We start from the raw sequence: 27,023 nt of genomic DNA on the forward strand, positions 1-27,023 counted from the left end.
GGTCATGATTGACCACAAGCTGAATATGAGCCACCAATGCAATACCACAGCTGGTAATGCAAATAAAACTCTGGCTTGCATCTACTGATGCATCTCAAGCAAGACCCAGGATGTCATTCTCACACTGTACTTGACCTTGGTAAGGCCACTGCTTGAGTACTACATCCAATTCTGGGCTCCACAATTCAGGAAAGACGTGGGGAAGCTTGAAAGAGTCCAAAGGAGAGCCGCACACATGATCAGAGGGCAAGAAAACAGGCCTTATGAAGAGAGGCTGCAAGCTATGGGACTCTTCAGTCTAGAGAAGCACAGACTCAGGGGAGATCTGGTGGCAGCCTATAAGTGCATAAGGGGTGTGTATCAGGATCTGAGGGAATACCTGCTCACCAGAGCACCTTAGAGGATGACAAAGTCCAACAGTCACAAACTCCTGCAAGACAGTTTTAGGCTGGACATAAAGAAAAAACTTCTTTACTGTCCGAGCCCCCAAGGTCTGGAACAGACTCTCCCCCCCTCCCCGTCCCCCAGAGGTGGTGCAAGCACCTACTCTGGACACTTTCAAGAAACTTTTGGATGCTTATCTTGCTGGGATCCTTTGACCCTAGCTGACTTCCTGCCCCTGGGGCAGGAGGCTGGACCTGATGATCTTACAAGGTCCCTTCCAGCCCTAATGTCTATGAAATTAGTAGGAGCATTGCCAGCTGGTCAAGGGAAGTAATAATTCCACTCAGTTCTGGACTGGTGAGGCCACATCTGGAGTACTGTCCAGTTTTGGGCCTTCCACTATAGAAAGGATGTGGACAAGTTGGAGAGAATACAGTGGAGAACAACAACAGTGGTTTGAGGGTAGGAGCTCATTACTTACGGGGAGAGGCTAAGGGACCTGGGTTTATTTAGTTTAGAAAAGAGAAGACTGAGGGGGATTTAATAGCGACCTTTTAACTACCTCGGGTGGTTACAGTGAGAATGGAGCAAGACAGAACAAGGAACAGTGGTCTCAAGTTGCAGCAAGGGAGGTTTAGGAAACACTTTCTCACTGGGAGGGTGGTGAAGTACTGGATCAAGTTACGCAGCGGTGGAATCTCCGTCCTTGGAGGCTTTTAAGGCCTGGCTTGCCAAAGCCCTGGCTGGAATGATCTAGTTGGGGATAGTCCTGCTTTGAGCAGAGGGTTGGACTGGATGACCTCCTGAGGTCCCTTCCAACTCTAATTATCTATGATTCTATGGCCATGTCCACACGAATGTGGACTTTTGGTTCCCCAGGGACAACTAGCAGTGGTGGACCTTGTGCCACTGCTAGTTGTCCCTGGTTAATGCCTCTCCCTCACCCCCTCTGGTGTACGGCAAGTTGCACTGGGTGGGGTAAGGGAGCCCCTTACCTGGGGCCCTGGGGGCCTCCTGGGGCTTCAATAGCAGCAGTCCTGCTGCTTGAACTGACTGGAAGCTGGAATGTGGCTTCAGTTGGCTCAGCTCCATTTTTGAGCAGTGCGTGCTGCCCCTGCTTGTGCTGCTCCACCTTTTTTTTTTTTCCGTGGCGATCCAGGGGTCAAAAAAAGCACCCGCACTGCTCCCTTGCAGTACAGAGAACACCTGACCATGCAGTATGTGACTCTGCACACGTTTCTTTGGTTCCGCATACCACACGGCCGCGCTCATCTGGACACAGCTTATGATTCTAGCAGATGTGGGAAGGTCCGCAGCTATTCGCATGGCTTGTGGATAACAGAAGGAACACCAATACATGAATGAGTATGATCCAACTTTTTGAAAATGGAGAAATGGGTTAAATGATGTTTTTTAATTGCTTTTATATAGCTATACCCTGTAATTTCCCTCTTATTAGCTGTGCTTTAATGGTGGCAATAATTGTCCTTTGCTGTTTTAAAACAACAAATGGTTTAATCAGTATTTTTCTAAAGCATATAGTAATTATGAAAATGCCATGCGAGTTTGGGCTGACTGTTTGGGCTTTTCCTTTTGCTATGTGATCTGACTAAATTGTGTACAAGAGAGTAATCAAATCAGAACACACGTAATGCTAAGGACAAGCCCCTTTGTTCTTTCACAGAATAAATTGTAGCACACAACATAAAATAGTAGAAATGTCTTGTGTAAAATTGTCGTACTCCAAAACAGTGGTTAAAATGTCTGCAGCTTTGACAAGCTTTGCCCTTAAAAGTAAATGTGGCTATATACCATATTTACCCAAATCCAAAATGAGGCTTTTCCCCTCCATCGGGGGGGCGCTCCTCTTAGATTTGAATACTGGCCTGGGGCAGGTGCTAGCTCAGCTCTGGATTTGGCCCCAGGTTCAGGCTTGTTGCCTACTCCAGGCTGGAATGGCTCATTTGGCAGGGGAGGGAGCATGTGGCTTGTGGGGAGCACAGGGAAGACAGCAGGGTAGGGAGGGAACCTGTAGCCCTCCCCCCAGCCCTGCCCCACTATGCCTGTGCATGCCCCCCCCCCCGCCCAGCTGTTCCTTCCTTCCTTACTTTCTGTTCTGGCTCCAGCCCCAACCCAGCTGGCTGGGAGCTGCTGCCACTTGTCCTTGTCTGGGCCTGGGCTGAGCTGAAGGTGGACCATGGCTGCACGGCTGCTGGCTTAGGGGCAAAGCTGTAGCAGAAGGTATGAGGAGAGTTGGACAGGGAGGTTGAGTGGGAGGAGGCACAGGGGCAGGGGACCATGTACAGGCAAAGGAGGGAGGGAGGCAGGCTGTAGGGCAGAGCAGGGGGTGGGGGGAAAGCAGGCTGCAAGGAAGACAAGGGGTGGGGTAAGCTTTAGGGGGTGGGGGCAGATGCAGGTATGGAGGGATGGGTGGCATGGGACACATGGCAGGGGGGGTGTATAGGGGTACAGGCACAGGGGCGCAGGGTTGGGGGTCTGGCCCCTTGCCCCCTCCCACTGCTTTCCGTGCTGCAGCAGTTGGGCCAGGGGGTGCGGGTGAGTTTAAGGTGACCTTCCATTAATTGGATTCTATTTATAACTTCCCAAGTGTAGAATCTAATTACTGGGGTCATCTTAAATTCAAAGTCTTGGATTTGGGTGAATATTGGATAATGTGAGTAAAGTCTTCATCTTGGATTTGGATGAATATGGTGTACGCTACAGTGGCATTCGAGATCTAGTAGAAAAAAGACGTATTTGTTCCTGACAATCCATTTTTACGTATTTTAGAAAGTTCCACTGAAGGACTTAGTCTCCACACAAAACACATCAATGAACGCTGTTAACATTTGTTGGAATCAGAACAGGAATATTCCCCATGCACAGTATTGTAGAGTTTGTACAGCGGATTATTGGGCAGTTTCCCATTCTGGATCAGACAGCGGATAAAATTGTCAAAAGCCCCTTTGTTGAGATATATGTCTCCACGGTGACTCCCTGGTGCCATACTCAGATGGTTTACAAAGTGGACCTGTTCTGTTCTGTTCTGTTCTGTGAGTGCTAGTACATAAACTGGAAACAAGTAGCTCCCTAGATGTATCTGCACTGAGGTGGCTATGTTGTTTCCAGCTTCAGAGGGAGCATGTGAGAAGCAGGCTTGGAGTGCTTCATTCAACACATTGCAATATTAGAGTAGTACAGCTGAGCCCTGCCTCTAAATCTTGTAAGAGGCTTAATACTCTTAAAAGATGTGGTGCTTTTGAAAATGGGTAGGTTGGCTGTAAAGAATCTGGCTTGTAGAGATATAAAGTAAAATTTTCAGTAGAAGTCAAATGACATTTCTACTCTTTAAAAGATACTTATCATACTCTGTTTTTATTTTGTGTTTTGTTTTCTTTTGTTAGAATTCCTGTGTCAGGAATGTCCAAGGGTTCATATTTATATTGATCGACTTGAATTGAAGGATATTCCAGAAGAACAGATGTATATGAGAAGATGGCTTCATGAACGCTTTGAGATAAAGGATAAGTGAGTAGCAGTATTCATAATGTCACAGCTGATGCTGTGAAGATCTCCTGTTTCAAAGTAACTTATTTTCAGTATCAACACAAAGAACAAGTTTCTGTGGACCAGGCTGCCCATGCTATAAACACCCTGCAGAAAGAGCCTCCATGAAGCAGACTCAGTTCTTTCACAGCTTTCCTCTGTGTTCCTTTGGTAGGGGTGCCCCACATCAAGGTACCCTTAGAACAGTGGTTCCCAGCTGTTTTAGACTGCAGACTAGAAGTGACCATGGACCAGCAAACTATACACCAGCTTACTGCAGGCTTCAGGTCCAGCAGCCAACCCTTCACAGCCCGGTATCAGGCCGTGGCCTGGGGACTAGGAACCTCTGCCTTAAAAGTAGGGTGTTCAGGCCCTGGCCCCTAGGCTAGATCCAGCCCTAAGCACAGTGTCTTCCAGCCTGCAGAGCAACCCACAGGTCCATGGGGAGACCCACAGGCTGTGACCCTGTGTGCTAGATATCCAGGCAACGTGAGGCTTGATCCTGGTGTTTGGGGTTCTCTCGTGCCTGCATCACTTCTCTGGCCCATTGGGGTGAAAAGGTTGAGTGTCACTATCTTGGTTGAGTGCTATCACCTTAGAACAATGGGACCTACATGGATATACCTTTAGAAACGTCTTCCTCTGTATCTGACTGGGGTCTCTACCAGTCCAATCAAGTTCCTGTGTAGCAAGGTTTAGTTGGAACCTCTGTGCCAGGTTTTTCTTTCTTGCCCATTAACTCCTAGATGTGAAGAGGCAATTGCTGAGGAATCTAGTGTGGTTCTTTACGTTCTAAAGGTTGTATTTCTCCTTTGTTAAAACTCTATTTAAGTAAATGAATGAATTAACTTAGCCGATGATCTTTTGAATCCATGGAAAAAGCAAGTACTATCTATATTTGGCTTTCATTGTCATTATTTTTTTTGCCTCACAATACTGCTGTATGGAAGAAGCACTAATCTCTTGAGGACCTGAGGTCCAAGGTAGAATAAATTACTTGTCAAAGGTCACACAAGAAGTCCCCAGATGAGCCAGGAGTTGAACATTGGTCTCAGCCCCTATGCTGCATCCTCTGCACTGGACTATCCAAACTGGAATCATTAGTGTCGGGACTATGAATTTTAAGATATGAAAAAAATCAGTAATTTTCAGAATTTTATCTGCTTATAGAATTAATCGCAAATGCAATAGAGAGGAACTACTGTAACTGATAGGTAGGGCCTGGTTTCAGTTGTGGGCCCAGCTTGCAGTGTGGTGGCTCCTTCAATCTTATGGTTCCTTTAATCTCTGCTGATTGGTGGAGGAGCCCTGCTGCTCACTGCTTGCTCCTGATGGCCAGGGGGTGGAAAACGTGGTTTTAAATTTGCTGCATTTTTTGCCTCCCGCCTGGTCAGCAGCCAGTGGCGGAAGGCAAAAACCACAGCATATTTAAAACTGCGGTTTTTGCCTTCAGCTATAAGGAGCAAGCAACAAGCAGCAAGGCCAGTGGAACCCTCTGCTAACACAGGGGGCGCAGGGGGAGAGACACTCCAAGATTAAAGAAGCCTCCACGCTCTAAACTGGGCCCGTGATTTAAACCAGGCCCTACTGATAAGCCTCTAAAGTAGTGACTCTCAGTATGGCACCCTGAGGTACAGTTGCATCCTGTTAGGGGTGCATGGAATGCCTTGCAGTATTAGCACTGCTGGCTGTACAGTTGCCTACATGTGATTCACAAGATAAGGCAAGCAATTTCAAATATATGAACCTTTAGTGTCAAAGACATTCTTAGCTGTTATGGTCTTTGTGTTCTTTGCAACAGAAGAGTTGTTCTATTATGTTTTCTGTAATCAAGAAATAAGTAAATTTCTGAGGAGGGCGCATTAAGTTTAAAAAGGTTGAGAACTATTGCTATATGGTAACATTTGCTATAATGTTTCTGACTCCACATGTAAGAATAATGGATACTGACAGACGCGGGGAGGAAAAAAAACCCAGTGCATTAACCGGAAGAACCGTCACATCAGTTTGACCCGGCTCTCCAGTGTCTGTATACCTCACACACTTCAGTGGGGCTTTTTGGAGCTTTTATCAAATAAGTGATTCAATCAGCTATTAGTTAAAAGCGCCAAAAAACCCCACTGAAACGCATGAGATATACAGACTCTGGGCGAGCCAGTTCAGATGGATGTATTGCCTCTTCTGGGCTTGTGCTGCATTCAGTGAAAGTAAAGCGCTGTTTTGGTTTTTTTCCCCCTGCCCATGTCTTTAAGCAGCCAAAATGTCAGCATGTATTTCAGAAACTCTGTCATGAGACTTTGTTCTCCCCCTTTACTATGTGTAGGTATTTTTGTTTACCTGAGTTTCTTTTGTTTTCAGTTATTAAAAATAAAGTATTTGATTTCCTATGAGAGTTGTTTGCAGGGTGTTGAATAAATAGAAAAGTAGACTAGGAGCAGAAATGTTAAAGGATCATTGTGGGGAGGTAAGAATGGGTTGATGGGCAATAAAATCTTTTTGTTTTCCTTTTAAGAAGTTTAGTTTGACTGCTCATGTGTATACACATCCCTGTGGTGTTATCTCAGTTGCATTAAATACTTGAATTAAATATGGTATTTTCTAGCATACGATATGCAAGTTTTTCTAAGAAATCAGCTGCTAGAAATTGGGATGCACATTTTAAGCAAGGAAACGTTAGGAGCTTATGCAGCACAGGTCTCTGCCAGGAGAAAGCAGTGCTTCATGGAGGCAGCACAGTGAGTGCATGGAGCTCCCAAGGTGTTGGCTGTGGACACTTTCTCTTTCCCTAAGGAGAGGCTAATGCTGCAGAAGCTGCTACTGACTCAACAGGAGCCTTTGCCCTGGCACCCAGAACTTGGCACCTCTGGATGTCTAAAGAAGAGCTGAGCCCCTGGTGCTGGAGCAGAGGCTTCTGCTGGACCATCTGGATGGGCCCCCATCTGACTTCTAGGTGTAGGCTAGGATCAGGTCCTCACCTCACCTGGCAGGCACTGCTAGCTGCCCACCCAGGTAAGCTCAAGCAGAGAAGAGAGACTGGGCAGTCTGGCTCAGCCAACAGCTGCTGCAGTGTCCAACAGCTATGAGGTTAACAGAGTACCCCCAGCGTTTTACCCCTCCACCCTGCCAACCTCAGCAGCCTGTGTTTTCTCTGGGAAAATACTGTACTTACTCATTTCCATGGAAAAAGACATTTTTTTCATTCTGCTTTTCAAAAAACAAGGTGCACATCTTATTTATGTTGCATGCCAAAAATGCAGTGTTTGGTAGACGATGTAATCTAGGATATAAAGCTGTTAAGTGACAAAAAATGGCTTTAGCTGTACTAACACATACTTTGTCTCCACTTTTTATCTGCTCCTAGGTTGCTAATAGAATTTTATGATGCAAAGGATTCTAAAAGAAGAAATAAGTTTCCTGGAAAAGGTGTTCATTCCAAACTAAGCCTGAAGAAAACGTTACCTTCCTTACTGTTTCTAGGTAGCCTGACAGCTAGCATGCTTCTTACAGAATCTGGAAGGAAACTTTATGTAAAAACATGGATATATGGGACTCTAATTGGTTGTCTTTGGGTTAGTATTAAACCATAAGTAAATGGTGGTCTCTGGTCAGTGACATGTGCTATCTTCTGCACATAGCAGCAAACTTTTTTCCCTGAATTTATAAAGTAATGTAAATAAAGCCTTATTGATTGAACATTGGATAAATTTTGGATTTGTGACTTAAGCCTCTACACAATTGGTTGAGGGAATATATATATATATGTAGTTTTCCAATTTTGCTACTGATTTTTGCTGTATAAAGGACAGATAAACTGAGTTATATTACACATAGCCTTCCCCATGAACCTAATATTCACCTCTGTATACAGCAGACTACTCAAGTATATATTTGTATAAATGTAACTTAAGTAGACCCAGTGAATATATTTCTGGTGATTAATTTAGGGTGTATATTTATTCTTTTGACATCATTAATGTTGATTTGTAGTGGTTGTTGTTTCTTCAGTTTCTTGCAGTAACTCAATAAGAGAGATCCTAGCTGCATCACAACAAAAAACAAAGCAAATGTTTTCTGTTATCTTCCTTTTCAGTTTTATCTAAATAATGTTCCTCAAAATGTAAAGGCTAGACTAATAAATCATGAAATATTACCCAAGTCAGAAAAAAGATTGCTAAGAACTTGCGTTCATGGGGAAGAAGCTCTGTTTATCTAGTGCATGATCTTTTGATTATATTGCATTAGTAGCTGTTAGAATTTATTTTACATGTGCAAAACATTCATTAATTTTATTGAAGAGGCAGCTTATTTTGCGCACCCAATGTCTGTGCATAAAAGAATGTATTCAGCATAATGAAATATTAAGTTTAAATGTGGCCTAGCCAGATTATAGTCTACCTTGTGTCTAAATTGTAAATAGCTTCTTGAAAAATTCAGCTAAGTTACTAGAACATTATAGTGTGTATGTGCCATAAAGAATGGTGAACATTCCAAAGTTTCTTGTTACCTCAAAATTATCTTGAAGCAAATAAATAGTAGTACTGTATTACTATTATTAAAGCAGGAATATATATTATGGTAACAAGGAACATTCAGATGTTCCTGCTAAATTTAAAGCATGTGCCTTTGCTACTAATCTATGATTTATTTTAGCCTAATATTTCACAGTCAAGGGATCATTTTAGTGCTATTATTATTATACTAGACTTTCACAGGATTCTAGCTGCTGCACACTTCACTTCAGTTGGATTGAAGGTAATGGTGTTGATATGGATTGCACTGTAGAATACTAGTGAAAAAATTACATATCTTATCAGTATTTCACCAACTTGAAATTTTATTTGTCAGCTGGCCTATGATTCTTGGGACTGTTGTGTGTTCTCTGTGGGAAAATTTTATTTTAAGGGAATAGACTGTTAGCACAGGGTTGGGGTTAGGATTAGATCCTGCATCTTCTTGCCTTGAAAACTTAGACTCGCTGTATCAGAATGCAAGACCTAGAAGATATTTTTATATCTCTTCTCCAAAGCTTTAAAAGTGCATTTCCTATTAAATTTAATGGGATTTGTATTGCATAAAGCTCAGTGTGCATTAAAATAATAGGCATCTTAAAACTATAATTAAATTTTTCAAAATCCACCATAGCCAGAATAATTGAACAAGATATTGTTTTTAATATATATTTTTCTTAGGATTTTATAGAAGAATATTTATGATTTCACCTTAAACAGTACAACTTTCAGTTTGCAGCTCTGTGCTGTGCTCTTTCACAACGATGAACCATGTTAAAACTGGGAAAAACAGTATTATTAATGAGGTTCTGCAACTAGGATAAAAAAGACCATTTTATATTGTAGCCAAATGTGCTCCCCATACAGTTTGGCCTTTTCTCAATGGATACGACTGGAATCCAGCATTCCCATGTTACTCTGACTTTGAAATATGAAAAGTAAATTTTAAAATGAATATTCACTTTGACCTGATTAAATGCATTTTTATATGACAGTCAAAAATTAAGAATGACATTTAGCTGTACAAAAAAAAGAGAATGCAAACTGCCTAACTTACTTGTAGCAGAATACCTGCTATTTTGAGATCTTAAAGACAAAAATAATCAATCTGTCTGGAATATAATCAATGCCATCCAACTAACTGGTATGTTTATTTTGAATGTTGTTCTCCTGGCTGCTCTTACAGAATTTTTTCCTTTCAATTAATTTATAAATTTTTTAAAACTGTAATTTGCTGATATATATCAGGTGTTGGGAGTATTCTATGCTATTTCTTAATATGCACTGATATTAACTTGAACTATTTCTTCATTAAAAAGAAAAGAGCTGATGCTCATTCAACTTTTTGCCCTGCCTACTTTTTTGTTTCTGTGTTGGTAACACTTTGTGATTGAATTATTCTTTACAGAAAGTCTACATATGTATGTAAATGTACATACAAAAACCATTGTCTGCCTTCTCTGCTAAAACATTTTCAGAAACTTGACATGTTCTATATTTACCAGTGGATGGTACTGACGAAAGAGTTAGATTGCACAATATACATCTGCATGCTCTTTAATGCACTTTTGCTACTGTGAATTAAATTTAGTACCTCTAATATGAGGTACTAAGTACATGCACGTTAGACTGCCCTAATGCGCACTAGCAAAAGCTCACGGTGTTTTAGTGATGCTTAGTGCAAAGTAGACTAATTTTACTGTGCATTAACCAATTAGCATAGTTTTTGCCATAATGCTCTAATGCACAATAAAATAGGCTACTGTGCATTAGAGTGCACATGTACAAGTGCCCAGAGAGTAGTAGAACTTGAAGAGCTTAGTTTAAAGAAACGAGGCATATACAGAACAGGGGAGGAGGTATTACATGTGCAAATCTAGTGAAGAATGCAAGAGGGCCAAATGTATGCAAGCATGGCTTGTTTTTTTTTGCAGGAGAAGGAAGTGGCAGGCATTGGTTAGGATGGGTAAGTGTATTGGAAACAAGAATGAAGGGAAAGGTGATGCTAAAAGGGAAGGCAGGGTTAGGGGAAAAGATGGGGTTAAAGCTGCAGTAAAGAGATTTAATTTTTTCATTGCAAAGAGAGGTTGATGCAAACATTCAGTCAGCACATGGCAGGGGAAGCCTGAAGAAACTTCTGCAGTTCTGAAAAGCATTTCTGAATGTCCTTGCTTGGCAGTGTCTGCAGCAGCTTCTACTGGCCAGAACTTTTTACTGGTTTCTCTTTTCAGTGTTTTCCTAAAACACCTAGTGTTAAACAATTTTTCCTCTAAAGCTGATAGTTTCCTATACTGTAATTTTACATATGACACTAAAATAGATTTTGATGTCCATTCGTTTTGGGAGAGCGGTGTCAACAGTGAGGCTTGGAAATAGAGTTCCTGGGAGCTACAGCTTAGATTTTAGACACAAATAGTGAAAGATTTACTCATATTTCTTCATCTTATTTTTTCTCACAGAGAGAGAGTTGGGTTAATCATTCCCACAGAGACCACAGAAATGGCTAATAGGCTACAGATCTTATCTTCTAGGTTGCTCCTATAAACTGCAGCATAGTTCTAGCCAAAACTGCTGCTTTTCTGCCAGAGTGAACTTATCAGAATACAGCAGTTTAAGTGGAAGTAACAGGGTTCCTTGTGAGTATATGTTAGAAAATGATGTTTTTAATAATTTGCTCACTGTTGTCGATATTTTTGTTCTTGTCTGTCTCATTAATCTGGAGTCCATTGGTCCCAGTGAGATGGAGCTTGGCATGTGTTACAGCTTGCCAAATATGATACAAAAAGGAATAATATAATTTGCACAAGTCAAGCTTATTATGCAATCAAATGAGAATTTATTGCAAGTCCAATGAGTGAAAAAGCCATGCCAAATGCCACTTAGATTACTTCGTTAATTTAGGAGCATGGGTACAATGCTTAGCCTGGCATTGTTGGGCTTAATCTGTTCCAGAACAAGTCTGTCCTTCATATCAGATCAAATGCCTTTAACAGTGAATACAGCCTTATCCACTACCACCAGGATTTTTTTAGTCTCAAGTCAACTTCTTGGGTCCTTGCTCGTGACAGTGTAGGCCCTTCTGTTTTCTAGATTGGCTCTTGTGATAGGCCTGTAATCTTGGTAAGAGTTCCTAACTACATACACTAGCCTCTTCCTGGTGGTGGTGTGACTGTCTACTCACCTTCCTGGACACAGTTCCCCAAATATCTCCATCATCTCTTCTTGGTATGGCTCCCCTTCTCTTTGACATCCCATCTTCCCTAGCAAATCTGTTCTCTACCTGTTTCCTTTACTAGCCAGCGTCATCTCTGTCTCATTGAGATCATGCTCTTCTATGAGTCAACCTCCTCATCTGTTCTTGTGTTCTCTGGGTCCTGTGTTCAGCAGCTATCTGCAAATCTTGACCCTACAAGTCCCCTCTTCCATTATGCTCCAGTTGATTGAACTCCTGTTCTTTCTCCAGCCACATCTCGTTTCACAGCTCCATGGGCTCTGTCAGGTTCTATTTGCATACATCTATCAAATAGCTGCTTAAAGGCAACAGTTCTGCATCTGGCTATCCTCATTGCCTTGTCGTCTTCTTTGTGCGTCACCACCCATGTTGACTTAATTGCCCTCACCATCTTTGCTTCCTGTTTCCTAACCTAAAAAAGAAAGACCCACCCACAAACTCATCTGTTTGCTGTCCTGCAGTCATCACACCTTTGGCATAGTGGTTTTTGCCTAGGTCAGCTCTGTCCTTGGCAGTTTTAACTATCCATCATCAGAGGAAGGAAACCTGCACACAGTCAGCTAGAAGGCCTCTGCCCTTGTCACAACCACAGCTTGGAAGCAAACAGTTCAGAAACAGACAAAGAAACATTCACTTACCCGTGAGTAAACTCTCATTCTTTCCTCATCAAGGACAAATCATACACAATCCTCTGTTTGCTACCCTGCTGTACATGGGTTCCATTGAAAACATCTGTTAAAAAACTAGAACAGTTATATTTCCTATTTTGTAGTTCTTGTAACATTTTCTTTTTTTTTTAAATGGTTTGGCTGCTGCTTATGCTTATCTTTTGAAGAGACAAGTTGTCCCACTTGTAAAGGGGGTGTAGCTCTAACTATAGAGTAATGGAATTGATTTTGCTGTTTTAAGGGTGGAAATTAAAATGTTATGCCAGGGCCATGTTAAACTTGCATTACTAGAGAAATGGGGGGCTTGTATCCAAAGAACATTCTATTGATTTTTTAACGTGCACAATCACAAGAAAATATTGAAACTGGAACCAGTGCTCACAAATAGTCACTTGTATCTCGTTCACATTTATAATGTGAAAACTTATCCATTTAGTTATTCCTTTTATAAGCTGAACATTTAAAGACATAAGAACTGCCATTTACATAAGTCCATCTTGCCCAGTATTCTGTGTCACAGTGGCAGGGTGGATGCTCAAACAGAGAGTGAACAGGGTACAACAAGGGCTTTTCCTGTTTCTCTCCCATTTGCAGCTTCCAGCATTTAAGTCCTATGAAGTTTTGATTCTTCAGAGGCTGTACCTCTAGCTCCCATTGTTCAATAGTTACTAATGCCCCTTTCCTCCAAAAATTTGTCCAATCCCTTTTTGATCCAGCTTCCACAACACCTCACGGCTATGGACTCTACACTTCACTTGCATGCTATGTGAGGAAAAAGCTTCGTTTTGTTACTGTTAAACTTATTGCCTACTAGTTTCATTTTTACATTTGTTGTGCTTTTCTCTGTACCTTCTTCAGTGTTTCTGTACCCCTTTTGAGATATAGGAACCAAAACTGGGCATTGTATTCAAGGTGTGGATGCATCATGGATTTATAAAGGGGCATAATTATACTTTTTTTTGTTTGTTTACAGTTCCCTTAATCCCTAATATTGTTTGCTTTTTGATGGCTACTGAGCTGTTGGTTTTAGCAAACTGTCTGCCAGGACTCCCAGATCTTTCTTGTGTAGTAACAGCTATAGTACAGCCTATCATGTTATAGGCATAGTTCAGGTTATTTTTGCCCGTGTGAATCACTTTACACTTATGTCCATTGAATTTCATCTGCCATTTAGTTTGTAAAATAGTGCAAGATCCTTCTGTAGTTCCCACGGTCAACCTTGATCTTTACTTTTTTGAATAAGTTTGTGTCATCTGCAAATTTGGCCACATCACTACTCACCCTTTTCTCCAGATCATTTATTAATATGTTAAACATCACCAGTCTAACACACATCCCTTGGGGACCCCTTTGTTCACTTCTTTTCCAAAAACTGACCACTCTTTTCTATCCGTAAACCAATTTCTAATCCATCAGTGGACCTTCCCTGTAATCCCATGATTACCTCACTTACATTTAAGAGCCTTTTGGGAACCTTGCCAAAGTCTTTTTGGAAGTCCAGATATACTATGTCAGTTGGATCACCCTGATCCATCTGTTTACTGACACCCTCAAAGAACTCCAATAACTTGGGTGAGACATGATTTCTCTGATTCCTCCCTAGCAAGTCATGTTCATCCATGTTCTGAGCAGTTCCTTTTTTTATTATTGTTTCTACCAGTTTTTCAGGAATGAAAGTTAGGCTCACCGGCCTGTCATTCCCTGGATCTCTTCTGGAGCCATTTTTAAATATTGGAATCACACTGGCAACCCTCCAGTCTTCTGATACTGAGGCTATTTTTAGTGATAAGTTGCAAGCTACAGTTTGGAGTTCAACAATTTCTGATCTGAGCTCCTTCAGGACTAGATGAGCTCCTGGGGTCCCTTTCAACCCTAACTTTCTATGATTCTGTGATTTGACTTCCATCTTTTGAAAGAAGTGGGTTTTTTTCCTTTTTTATTGTCTCTACAAGTCTGCCATTAAACCATGCTGGCTTCCTTTTGGTCTTCTTTCCTCTCTTTGATTTTTAGCTTGCATCTGCTTTGTGCCTCAAATGTGGCGTTCTTAAGCAGTTCCCATGCTGCTTGCAAGTTCTTCACCTCCTTAGAGGCCCCCTTTACCTTCTGTCTAAATAGCTTCTTCATTTTGGTATAGGCTTTCTTCTTAAAGTTAAAGGCTACTGTGTTGGATTTTCTTCTTATCTCCCTTTTACATGCATGTCAAATCAATTGCAAGCTGGTCACTATTACAAAGCAGCTCCATAACACTTAACTCTTTCCACCAAATTGTGTGCATTATTTAGGACTATGTCAAGAATGCCTTTTTCTCTTGTATATTCTAGGTCTAATTGCTCCAGAAGCAGTCCTTTATAATGTCAAGAAATTTGGTCTCTATCCTGGCCTGAGATTAGATCCACCTGGTCTATTTGGGGATAATTGAAGTTGCCCTTTATTACTGTTTTTTCTTACTTTGCAGCTTCTCTCAACCCCCTTAACATTTCTAGCTTGCTGCTGCCATCCTGGATTTGGTGTCAGTAGTTTCCTGGCTTTCTGTTTCAGTGCTTTCTTGTAAGGAATTTAGTCTCTAATAGATGACTTCTCTAACTACTATAAAAGACTTACAGCCATACAGCTAGAATTTTTCTTTCAATTGCAAACTAATCTAAATCCTGCCTGCCTGTATTGTCCAATAAAGGACAAAAGCAGTTAAAAAGTACCTAGGGTAGGCAACTACATTTACTATACAGTTCATGAGGACAGTTTATGGCACCTCCAGAATGGGGAATCTAAGTGGAAAATTGTCTAAAACTCTGATAGAAAACCCTAAAATGCTTCCCACTCTGGAGCCTGGGTGTCTTGGTAAGGGCTGCAGGAAAGTGCCTCTCTCCAGTTGGGATCCAGAGCCTAGCATTCTCTCTTGAGGGTAACTACTGTCTCCTTCTAGTAGCTGCCTGCATGCATATTCTCACTAGTCACTGTGTCTCAGCACAAAACAAAATACCCTGCACTTGGGAGACTTTTTTGCTTTAGCAGTATCTATAGTATGTTCTCTAGTTCCCTCACTCCCTCATTGCAGGGATGAAGGACTATCATAATATTAAGCCCCTGCATGGCTGAGAGCATTTTAGTAACAGCATCTCTATTCAGTTCAAGAGATTTTAAATGCAGCTGCTAATCCTAGATCTACAAATGCAAGATGAAAGGAGGTTTCTCCATCTGAGCCTTCACTCCCTCCGTATCAGAGTCTGGATTGTGAATGGTCATTACCGATAGATGCAGCAAGAATGTTTTACCTATGTCAAAGACATAGAAAGGACTTAGCCTGACATGCATACTGGGCAGAACAGACCAGGTTCACATACTGGGGCTTAATGGCCACCAACATGTCTACCCTACCCTTCCCTAGACATTAATATTTTAAATTCAGCATATAATTTGATGATCATTCCTTTAGTTTGGTACCTTCTGGATATAAGCAAAAGTAATAAGCTATAGCATCAGATGACATTAACCTCTGCTGAGGCTAAGTCAGGGAAGGGAAAAGTGATTAACAGCCTGGGAGGTTTGGGGGCTTTCAGAGACATAAAACTGGACACAGAAGCCAATAATATTTGCTTGCTTGCTAAATCTAGCCTTCAGGAAAAGCAAGAACTTCTGTACTCCTATCATAGGTCTTCCTAGCAAGATCAGTGCAGCCATAGCCTTACCTACTAGTGTTACTTTCGCTGCATTGTGCTTTGTAGCAATGCCACAAAATATGCATGTGCTGAAGTAGCTGGATTTTGTCCTTATTTCTTTTCTTTTGCCTCATTTTTATACAGAAAACTGAGACTTGACTGCTACTCTAATCTCTTTTCTTTGCCTGGGGGAGAGGGCAAAGAAGGAATGTCTGTTTCCCACCCCAGGGCAGCGCTAAGGAATTCTGTGTCGAGACGTATAACTCATGTACCAGCACTACCTCCCAACCATGTAAGCTAGTGTAACTAATTTAATGAGACACTGGATTCACACTAAAATAGTCATCTCAGGAGAGCTGTAGCTATAGTGTGGTACTTAGGCAGTAGTCATGGTCATAGCCCAAAAAGCCTCTAGTTCTCCCCACCTCTGTAAATACTGTTTCCAACTGAAATAGAAGGGGAAATTGAATTGAATTTCCAGTGAGGTAATTGTGCAGGACCCTAGAGTTAACGTTGTGGCTCTCACAAAAAAGGTTTTCTCAACATCTTTAAACATACATGAAAGAACATGAAAACTTCTGCAGACCTGGCTCTGGCCTTGTCTAAATTACCTAATGCACTATAGTCACAATGCTCTCTGCTTTCTGGTTAAAAATTCCCTATCTGGGTAGCACATACTGTATTGCTTCAGTGTTTTAGTCTTTATTTTTATTTTTATCAGAATCACTATCTGTAGAAGGTGATATTACTTTTACAGTAGTCTGCAACTGATTCTTTTAACACTGTATTTAATAAAATTCAAAAAGGTACCCAACTCTTTACGTCCTGTCAGCGAAAATATAACCTGATTGCAATTGAGATGCTTTGGCAATTTCTATACATCACAAATAATCAGATCACTATGATCGTATATTAGTGAATATTTAAATGCCTAAAAAAGCAAAAAAAATGAAAAGATTTGTGGGTGAGGAGGGTAAGAAGGAAAATCTGAGAACTCACTCTGAAAAAGCCCAAACAGTTTATACAGGACTAACTTATACCTTGTCGACTTTTTGCTGTAACAGAGACCACAAAAAGCAGCATGAAACTGGCTGGAATGTGGATCTCCAAAACCACTGATACTGTTAGTTCTTCTTATGCCTCTAGGTCAAGGGTGTCAAGGATATGGCCCATGCAGCTCTTTCATCTGGGAGCACAGCCACAGAGGGACAGAGCCTACCACAGATTTTGGGGTGAATTGGAGCCCACACCTTGGGGGAGTGGTGGTTGTGGGGAGCTCCACTGGGTGTGATCATTGATGCCAGGAGGATAAGCAAGCACTGTGCCAACACAACACATCCCCACCACCCCTGGCCTCCTGGATCCAGCCCAGGGCCCAGTGTGAGTTTAACACCTATGCTCTTGGAGTCTGTTCAGACAGGGTCCTTGATCTCAGATGCCCCCATCCAGCTCCTGATCTTGCTGTTTAGAAAATGAGGCCCGTGTATCCAATCAGACTGCCAAGTGGTGGATTTTATCCTGTATGAGTGGTATTGGTTTCCTTCAGGAAGCAGGAAAAGAAACTGAGAAACATTAATGAAAAAGGCCAATAGGTTTGGAAAGACAGCAGGACAGTCAATTTGTAAGCACTAGAAAGAATAACAAGCCACGCAGACTAAGTCGTTCCTAATCTACACGATTTTCTTCTATACCAAGGTGATGGGCTTTGTAAATGGCAGGAGGGCAGTGAGTGTGAGATGTCTCAAATTAATAAGGCTGTGGACATTGTCACTGTGGCATGGCTGCCCCTCTTATTTCCCTTCTTGGGGAGAACCATTCCTCACTGAGACTCTCACCTGCCACAACTTGATGGAAAATAATCAGTAGAATTCTGCCACTGCAAGAGATGATATCTCACCCAGTCTGGACGTATCTTTTGTTAGAATCATAATATCCCTGGATACTGGTTGGTGTGACCCTTATGGGGTCTGGATTGGGAGCTTCTCCATCCCTACACAGACCTCTGTATGGTTTTCTGGTCTCACCAGACTCAGACTCCATTCATCAAGTCTATTGCATTCTGACCATCTCATTAGCATGCAGCATCACAACATTAACTCCCTGAACTCATACCAGGAATTCCTGACAGCCTGTCTATTACAAAAATAAAGAAATGTGGGCACCCTGGCTGCCTCTTACGCTCTTCTGGTGAGTGTGCCTTTGTCTATCGGCTAAGGGTACCTCCCGTCAATTCCAGTGGTCTTTTATCTCTGCCCTGAGGCACGTCCAGCCAGGCACCATCAGGGCTTGCCTCCCAGCTGCAACTCATGCCCGCTGTGGGAGGAAGGACCACCTGACATGAGTTGAGGCTGGGACTCCTCCTCCGGGGCACAATAGGGGCTTAGCACACAAGCTGTGCCACTTAGTTTCATAGTTTCTAGGGTCGGAAGGGACCTGAGTAGATCATCTAGTATGACCCCCTGCCATGGCAGGAAAGAGTACTGGGGTCAAATGACCCCAGCAAGGTGTTCATCCAACCTCCTCTTAAAGACCCCCAGGGTAGGAGCCTGCACCACTTCTCTTGAAAGTTGGTTCCAGACCCTAGCCGCCCTGACCGTGAAGTAGCACCTCCTGATATCTAACCTAAACTTACCCTCTGCCAGCTTGTGACCGTTATTCCTGGTCATTCCTGGCAGTGCTCAGGGGAACAGGGACTCCCCTAATGCCTGCTGATCCCCCCTGACTAGTTTATAACAGGCCACGAGATCCCCCTCAGCCTTCTCTTTTGGAGGCTGAACAGGTTCAGGTCCTGTAGCCTCTCCTGATAGGGCCTGCCCTGCTGCCCCCGATCATGTGAGTGGCCCTCCTCTGGACCCTCTCCATGTTGTCCACATCCCTCTTGAAGTGCAGTGCCCAGAACTGGGTGCAGTACTCCAACTGCGGCCTGACCAGTGCCGCATAGAGGGAGGGGGAGGATCACCTCCCTGGACCTGCTTGAGATGCATCTGTGGATGCATGACAAGGTGCGGTTGGCCTTCCTGACTGCCTCCCCACACTGCCAGCCCATGTTCACCTTGGAGTCAATGATGACTCCAAGATCCTTTTCCACCTCTGTGCTGACAAGAGGGGAGTTCCCCAGCCTGTAGGTATGGTGCCGGTTGTTCCTCCCCAGGTGCATCACCTTGCACTTGTCTGTGTTGAATCCCATCCTATTCTCATCCGCCCACCCTTGTAACCTGTCTAGGTTTAGTTGTAGCCTGTTGCTTCCTTCTAGTGTGCCCACATCCCCCCACATCTTAGTCTCATCAGCAACTTTGAACAGGGTGCTTTTTACCCCGTTGTCCAAGTCACTGATGAAGATGTTGAACAGTGCGGGCCCGAGGACCGAGCCCTGCAGAACCCCACTGCCCACGTCCTTCCAGGTTGGGAAGGACCCATCCACTACCACCCTCTGGGTGCGGCCCTCCAGCCAGTTGGCGACCCATTTGACTGTGTGGGTGTCGGCACCACAGTCCCCCAGTTTCTTAATGAGAACGGGGTGAGAGACAGTGTCGAAAGCCTTCCAGAAGTCCGGGAGACTATGTCCACTGCTACCCCTGCATCTAATGATTTGGTGATCTGATCGTAAAGGGCCACCAGGTTGGTCTGACAGGACCTGCTGCTGATGAACCCGTGTTGGTTGCCCTTAAGCATGCAGTCCCCTGCTGGCCCCTCGTGGATGTGTGCCAGAATAATTTTCTCAAACAGCTTGCCTAGGATCGAGGTAAGACTAACTGACCTATAGTTTCCCGGGTCCTCCTTCTTCCCCTTTTTGAAGATGGGAACCACGCTGGCCCTCTTCCAGTCCTCTGGCACCACACCAGATCACCACGCATGCTCGTAAAGCCGTGCCAGGGGTCCTGCAATGACCTCAGCCAATTCCTTTAGAACTCTAGGGTGGAGATCATCCGGACCGGCTGACTTGAATAAGTCCAGTACCTCCAGAAGTTCCCTAACTAGTTCCTCACTAACCCAGGTGTGCCTCCCTTGGGGCCCGAGGGGGGCCCAGCAGGGAGGTGACTGTTCTGGTCCCTACTTAGGAAGACGGAGGCAAAGAAATCGTTAAACATGTTAGCTTTGTCATCTGGTATGATGACCAAATTTCCCAACGCGTCCTGCAGGGGCCCCACATTACCTGGAACCTTCTTTTTACCCCATATGTATTTAAAGAAGGACTTCTTATTGTCCTTAATCTTGGAAGCTAGTCCTAATTCCATCTCTGCCTTGGCCTTCCTGACATCCCTGAGCGACTGCAGTATACTCATCCCTGGTGATGTCCCCTTCTTTCCATTGGGTGTATGCCTCCCTTTTAGCAAGGAGACGTTCCCGGATGCTTTTGGTGAGCCGTGGAGGCTTGTGGCCTCAGATTTAGATTTGGACTCAAATTTCAGAGCACTGGAGACATAGTCTGAAATAGATGGGATGAAATGTAGTGACGACCAGAGCTAAACTTAGGAAGGAATAATCAAAACACACAAATACAAAATGACTGGCTAGGCTGCAGTACTGCAGAAAAGTGCCTAGTGGTTGCAATGAATTGCAAGCTGCATGACAGTCTGGGGTAATATTATAGCAAAAAAAGGTGAATAACATCCCCGGAAGTATATGTTGTATGCACTTTATTTGGCACTAACAAGGCCCCTCCTGGACTATTGTGTCCAGTTTTAGGTACTGCATCAGAGGTATGGCAAGCGGAGTTGGCACCCTTTTGCAAGTGCAGCAGGAGAACATGGGGGGAACATGGTTCAAAGAGCTAAGAGAAAAGGTAAGAATAGTCTTATCCATACCAGGAACTCCTAAACCATAGTTTCCCAACCTGTGGTATGCATACCCCTGTGGGTATGCGAGACACAAGCAGGGGGTATGCAGTTATCCCAACACTCTCTGCCTAATGCCCTCTTTTTCTCTCTCTCTCACCCTCTTTTCCTCTCAAAACTATGGCAAAAAAATGTGGTGCTTTCACAGTTTCATAGATTTTAGGGTTTGAAGGGTCATCTCAGTTAGATCATCGAGTCCAACCCCCTGCCCTGGGCAGGAATAACTGCTCCCAGCCAGATATCTGTCCAATCTCCTTTTAAATACCTCCAAGGAAGGGGACAGCACCACCTCCCTTGGAAGTGTATTCCCTGATGAGTTTGTAGGCGGCCACAAGATCACCTTTCAGCCTCCTCTTGTGGAGGCTGAAGAGGTTCAAGTCTCCCAATTGGTCCACATAGGGTTTTTTTGTAGGCCTTTAACCAGATGAGTGGCCCTCCTCTGAACCCTCTCCAAGCCATCCACATCCCTCCTGAAGTGCAGTGCCCAAAACTGGATGCAGTACTCCAGCTGCAACCTGAACAATGCTGCCTAGAGGGGAAGTATCACCTCCCTAGACCTGCTTGTATTGCGCCTACTTATGCAAAAAGGAGTGCAGTTAGCTTTACTTATTACCTCTTCACATTGGTGACTCGTTCCTTTTAGAGTCGACTACGACGCCGAGATCCCTTTCTGCAGTTGTGCTACTTAGAGTGGTACCTCCCAGGCTATAGGTGTGTTGATGATTCTTCCTCCCCAGGTGCAACACATGGCATTTATCCTTGTTAAACTGCATCCTATTCTGTTTGGCCTATTTCCCCAGCCTCTCCAAATCAGCCTGGATTTCATAGTTTCATAGTTAGTAGGGTTGGAAGGGACCTGAGCAGATCTTCAAGTCCAACCCCCTGCCATGGAAGGAAAGAGTACTGGGGTCAAACGACCCCAGCAAGGTGATTGTCGAGCCTTGTCTTAAACACCCCCAGGGTAGGAGCCAGCACCACTTTGCTTGAAAGTCGGTTCCAGATCCTAGCCGCCCTGACAGTGAAGTAGCGCCTCCTGATGTCTAGTCTAAATCTACCCTCTACCAGCTTGTGACCATTATTTCTAGTCACTCCTGGTAGTGCTCAGGGGAACAGGGACTCCCCCAATGCCTGCTGGTCCCCTCTGACTAGCTTGTAACAGGCCAGTAGATCCCCCACCCCCCCAGCCTTCTCTTGTGGATTTGCTCCCTGCCCTCTAGTTTGTGTACCTCCCCCCATAGTTTGGTGTCATCAGCAACCTTGGACAGGGTGCTTTCTACTCCCTCCTCCAAGTAAGTAATGAAGATATTGAATAGTACTAGTCCCAGGACAGAGCCTTGGAGGACTCCACTGCCTGCACTTCTCCAGGTAGAAACCAACCTGTCCACCACCACTCTCTGGGTGCATCCCATAAGCCAATTTTCTACCCACCAGACTGTGTAATAATCTACAGCTGTTTAGTTTATAAGAATTGGTTGTGACGCTGTGTGAAAGGCCTTTTTAAAATCTAAATAAATAACATCTACCTCTATTCCTTCAAGCATTTTGTGACCTGGTTGTAAAATGAAACCAGATTAGGCAGGATCTGCTTTAAATTCCCCAGTAACCATTTGGCATACCATGCTTTGTATGGCACTGGGTTCAGCCCTCTTAGCTTTGGGCAACATTACCTCTAGCCCGGGTACATACTTGAGTTGTGGAACCCTGGTATAAAAGGTGACAACCCTATCCACATCAGACATCTATCATATCACGACCTTGTATACACAGCCCTTCTTCCAACATATAGCATACGTTAGTCTGTATATGTAAAATCCCCTGGAAAATTGAGTGTTGGGGTACTTATTAAAATTTTCAAAAGTTAGGGGGTACTTGCTACTTAAAAGGTTGAGAAACATTGCCCTAAACAGTCCCCAGCTGAGAATCTGCTGCCACTGTCTCTAGTCTTCAATCCCACCTTCCCTGAACCTAATATTCATGATTTATTGCCCTGTTGCCCCATTTCCATTCCAGCTTTTGTGTTCTCATCATTCAATTCTCGTGACTGCCTTCTGCTCCATATATCCTGGGATGAGCTGTGTGTGTGTATGTGGGACGGGGGAAGCACAGGTAATATTCTGCTTCTGTTCCAAGACTTGGACCCAACATAGCCTGGGGAGATGGGGGACCAAGAGACCAAGAACTGCAATTTCAAAGAAAGTCCTACTCAGGCCACTGCTAGGACAGATCAGAGCCAATAGAATTACATGGCAAAGCTCTAGCAAGCCTTTAGCAGTATGTCAGTTGCAATTTTTCAAGAGATTTTGATTTGGCCAAATATGGGCAAATTTTTGTATTGGGAATATAAAGAGCATGTTCCAGATACAAATGCCAAATTTTCGTAGATTTCGTAGATGTTAGGGCTGGAAGGGACCTCCGAAGATTGAATCCAGCCCCCTGCTCCAATGCAGGAAGACAGTACAGAAGTTCTTCCTTATGTCCAGCCTGAAACGGTCTTGCAGGAGTTTATAACTGTTCAACCTTGTCATCCCTTGGGGCGCTCTGGTGAACAAACGTTCCCCCAGATCCTGGTGAACACTCCTTATAAACTTATAGGTGGCCATCAGATCACCCCTGAGCATACGTTTTTCCAGACTGAAGGGTCTCATAGCTCTCACCTTCTCGTCATAAGGTCTGTTTCAAATCCCTGTCCTGAATTATGGGACTTACTACAGCTTTTTTAAAGGAAAAGTTTGCCAGAATTTTTTAAGATGGACATTACTATGTATTTTTCTCTAGTTTCACTCAAATGGCTGAACTGTTGACTAAACATGTTCAGAGAAAATCAGCTTGAGGAAGGCATAGGGCATGGAAAGTTTCAGTTACAATCTGGCAAAGTTTTAAGTAACTGAAAATAGAATCTTATAATGAGAAGTGTTGGACAACCTTAATAATAGGTGGTGATATCAGCTTGTATATAATTTACATCCTTTAATGAAAGTTGGGACTAACTTGGAACACTGGATCCAACCCCATCACCCTTTTTTCCCTTAAACCTTCAAACTTTGGGAAAGTTTGGCTTCCAATATCAGTCTGGATCCAAATCCTGTGGTTTAAAAATGTTCTCTTAACTCAATCCCTACCATTAGTCAGTTCTGCTACTAGGGTAGCTCTGATTCTGGTTTCTGTGCAATGAAGTTTTAAGCATATGCTTACCAGTATACCCAAGGGGTGTGTGGGCAATGCTGTGATAGGAATCTAGTTGGCATAATGTAGGAGGAGAGCAAGGCAGAGAATCTTTCTTTTACTGGGAGATTTTTCTATCTGTTCTGTCTTCTTTTAGGTGATGTAATAGAGGTAGGTTGGTAATGCATGTTCTCACCATTGCATCTGGAAAATAAAACTCTTCTCTGAGTTGTCTTCATTCATCAAGCATGGAGGTGCTTATAATGTAATGCTCTGAACTGTTTAGAATAGTTTAGATACCAGTGCTGGTATAGTAAAGGAATTCTATCTGTTCTCTGCTATGTGATGCCTCTTTGCTTCCTGCCCAAAACAGCTTTCTTTATTAGCTGCTTTAGGGCATTGCCCATGCCCAAGGCCAGATGGTAAAATAACTTGAAAACATGAGGCAAGCATGCCTGTGTCTACACCAACCATACCTTGGTCCAATAAAAGGCATTGCCCAGAAGAATCATCACAAATCTGGCAAATCAGTCAGCAATGCAGAAATCCTCAACTTTAGGAAAGCTGACTTTCACAGGTTGTTGAGGCCCTGAGAGACCATGATCTGACAGGGAGGGGAGTCCACAATGAGTGGTTACTCCTTAAGGACATGATCCTAAAAGCACAAGGCAAGTCCATTCCATCCCATAAGAAGGTAGCAAAAGGGAACTCATGGACCTCCTGAATCTGAAAAGAGAAGCTTATAAGGGATGGAAGTCAGGAACTACCACTAAGGAGGATTATGCAGCACTGACCTGCAGACCAGTAGGAGTGGACCAGAAAAGCCAAGGCTGAAACCAAACTCAAACTGGCTATGGGAATCAAGGACAGTAAAAATTCCTCCTTCAAATACATGGGAAGTCAAAAACCACCCAAGGGCAACATCAGACTGTTGCTGAACCAAATGGGGCAGCTGACAACCGACATGCAGGAAAAAGCTAATCTCTGATTACTTTGCATCAGTTTTCCACCAGTCCAAGGGGATCACCCTGCCTGACAGGACGCAGAACTACCAGGGTAAGCGTGATCACACGTCTACAGTTGGTGAAGATCTTAGGATGAAACTACTTGAGAGGCTGGACATCCACAAGTCAGCTGACCCAGATGGAGTGCACCCAAGAGTGCTAGAAGAGTTGGCAGACATCACAGCATGACAAATGGTGAGGATATTTGAGAATTTGTGGCAGTCAGGAGAGGTTCCTGAAGATTAGAAGAGGGCCAATGTGGTGCCTATCTTCAAGAAAGGAAAGAAGGAAGATCCAGGGAACTACAGGCCAATCAGTTTGACCTCAATCCCTGGAAAGATCTTGGAAAAAATCATCAAAGAAACCATTAACAGCATAATAATGGAAAGTAACATTCTGAGAGGAGCCAACATGGCTTCATTGCGGGTAGGTCTTGCCTGACCAACCTCACTTCCTTCTATGACCAAGTGATGCATCACCTGGACAAACAAGAAGAGGTTGATGTTATATATTTAGATTTCAGAAAAGCCTTTGACTTGGTCTCCAATGATATCCTCATGGTAAAATTGGGGAACTGTGGCCACAACAACCTTACAAGTCCGATGGCTGGGAAACTGGCTCCATGGTCAGACCTAGAGAGTGATAGTCGATGGAACCAAATTGATGTGGTGCATGGTGACCAGGGCTCAGTACTTGGACAAATACTCTTTAATATATTTTTAAATGATCTGGATTCAGGTGTCAGAAGTGAACTGGCTAAGTTCACGGACAACACCAAATTATGGGGAAGTGTGGTCACTAGTGAATAAGCTGGCAATTTAGGCTGACCTAGATAGGCTCACAAGGTGGGCTGATATAAACCTGATGACCTTCAACATAGAGAAATGCAAAATGCTCCACCTCAGGAGAAAAAACCCACATTATACTTACAGGCTTAGCACTACTACACTCACTAGCACCATGACCGAAAGAGACATGATTGATCACAAGATGAGCATGAGCTACCAAAGCGGTGCTGCAGCTGGGAAAGCAATTAAAACTCTGGTTTGAATCTACTGATGCATCTCAGGGAAGACCCAAGAAGTCATCCTCCCACTTTACTCTGCCTTGATGAGGTCTGAGCTGGAGTACTGCGTCCAATTCTGGGCTCCGTACTTTAGAAAGAATGTGGAAAAGCTTGGGAGAGTCCAGAGGAGAGCCATGCACATGATTAGAGGTCAAGAGAATGGGCTTTACGAGGAGAGGTTGAGAGGCATGGGACTCTTCAGCCTTGAGAAGCGAAGGCTTGATTGACTTGGTAGCAGCCTATAAGTATATAAAAGGTGTGTATCAGGAACTGGGTGAACATCTGTTCACCAGGGCACCCCAAGGGAAGGCAAAGTCTAATGGTCACAAACTGCTAGAAGCCCATTTTAGACTGGACATAAAGAAAAACTTCTTTACTGTCCGAGTCTCCAGAGTCTGGAATAGACTCCCCTCAAATGGTGCAAGCACCTACTTTCAATACCTTTAAGAAATGCCTGGATGCTTATCTTGCTGGGGTGATCTGACTTCAGCTGATTTCCTGCCCCTTGGGCAGGTGCAGGACCCTATGATCTCGCAAGATCCCTTCCAGCCCCAATGTCTATGAAATCTATGAATTTTTGCCTCTTGCATATCTCTGGCACCATCATGGCAACTGCATCACTTCAACACTTGAAAGCATGAGACTGTTGGATACAACAGTTACACAGAACAAAGTGGATTTTTTTGTGAAAGGCATTAATGTTTTATGTAGTTTTCCAATCATGCTGGCTCCTGTAAGAGGGAAAGGGAGAGAATTAGGGGTACACTGATAAAGATTTCTTGGGCTGATACCAATGGCTGATAATGAGCCACTTTGGCTGATACTGATCTTATTGCCAATATGCAGCCCAGCAGCTTGGAGAGCAGCATCTGGCTGGCAAGTCTGTTGGGGGTGAGGGGAAGGGAAGGAGGAGGAGAGAGATGGATCAAGGCCCCCATGATGAGAGAGGGAGTGGGGCTGGG

The 27,023-nt window shown here is 43.6% G+C and overlaps 1 protein-coding gene and 1 long non-coding RNA gene across 2 annotated transcripts in view; one reads left to right on the top strand and one right to left on the bottom strand.

Annotated features, from left to right (window-relative positions):
• AGPAT5 (1-acylglycerol-3-phosphate O-acyltransferase 5) overlaps positions 1–9,785 on the top strand; it is a 103,155-nt gene extending 93,370 nt beyond the window's left edge. Inside the window, exons 7-8 of the mRNA XM_090033507.1 lie at positions 3,789–3,912; positions 7,292–9,785. Coding sequence (XP_089889633.1) covers positions 3,789–3,912; positions 7,292–7,517 — 350 coding nt within the window. The 3' untranslated portion in view covers positions 7,518–9,785. The remainder of the gene's footprint in view (positions 1–3,788; positions 3,913–7,291) is intronic.
• Positions 1–12,391, bottom strand: part of LOC149872746 (uncharacterized) — a 37,549-nt gene extending 25,158 nt beyond the window's left edge. Inside the window, exon 1 of the long non-coding RNA XR_016440329.1 lies at positions 12,309–12,391. This is a non-coding gene — a long non-coding RNA (uncharacterized LOC149872746). The remainder of the gene's footprint in view (positions 1–12,308) is intronic.
• Positions 12,392–27,023: the final 14,632 nt, after the last annotated feature.

This window comes from Crocodylus siamensis, chromosome 1 (assembly GCF_052110815.1).
Source record: "Crocodylus siamensis isolate JL-2025a chromosome 1, ASM5211081v1, whole genome shotgun sequence".
NCBI lineage: Eukaryota > Metazoa > Chordata > Crocodylia > Crocodylidae > Crocodylus > Crocodylus siamensis.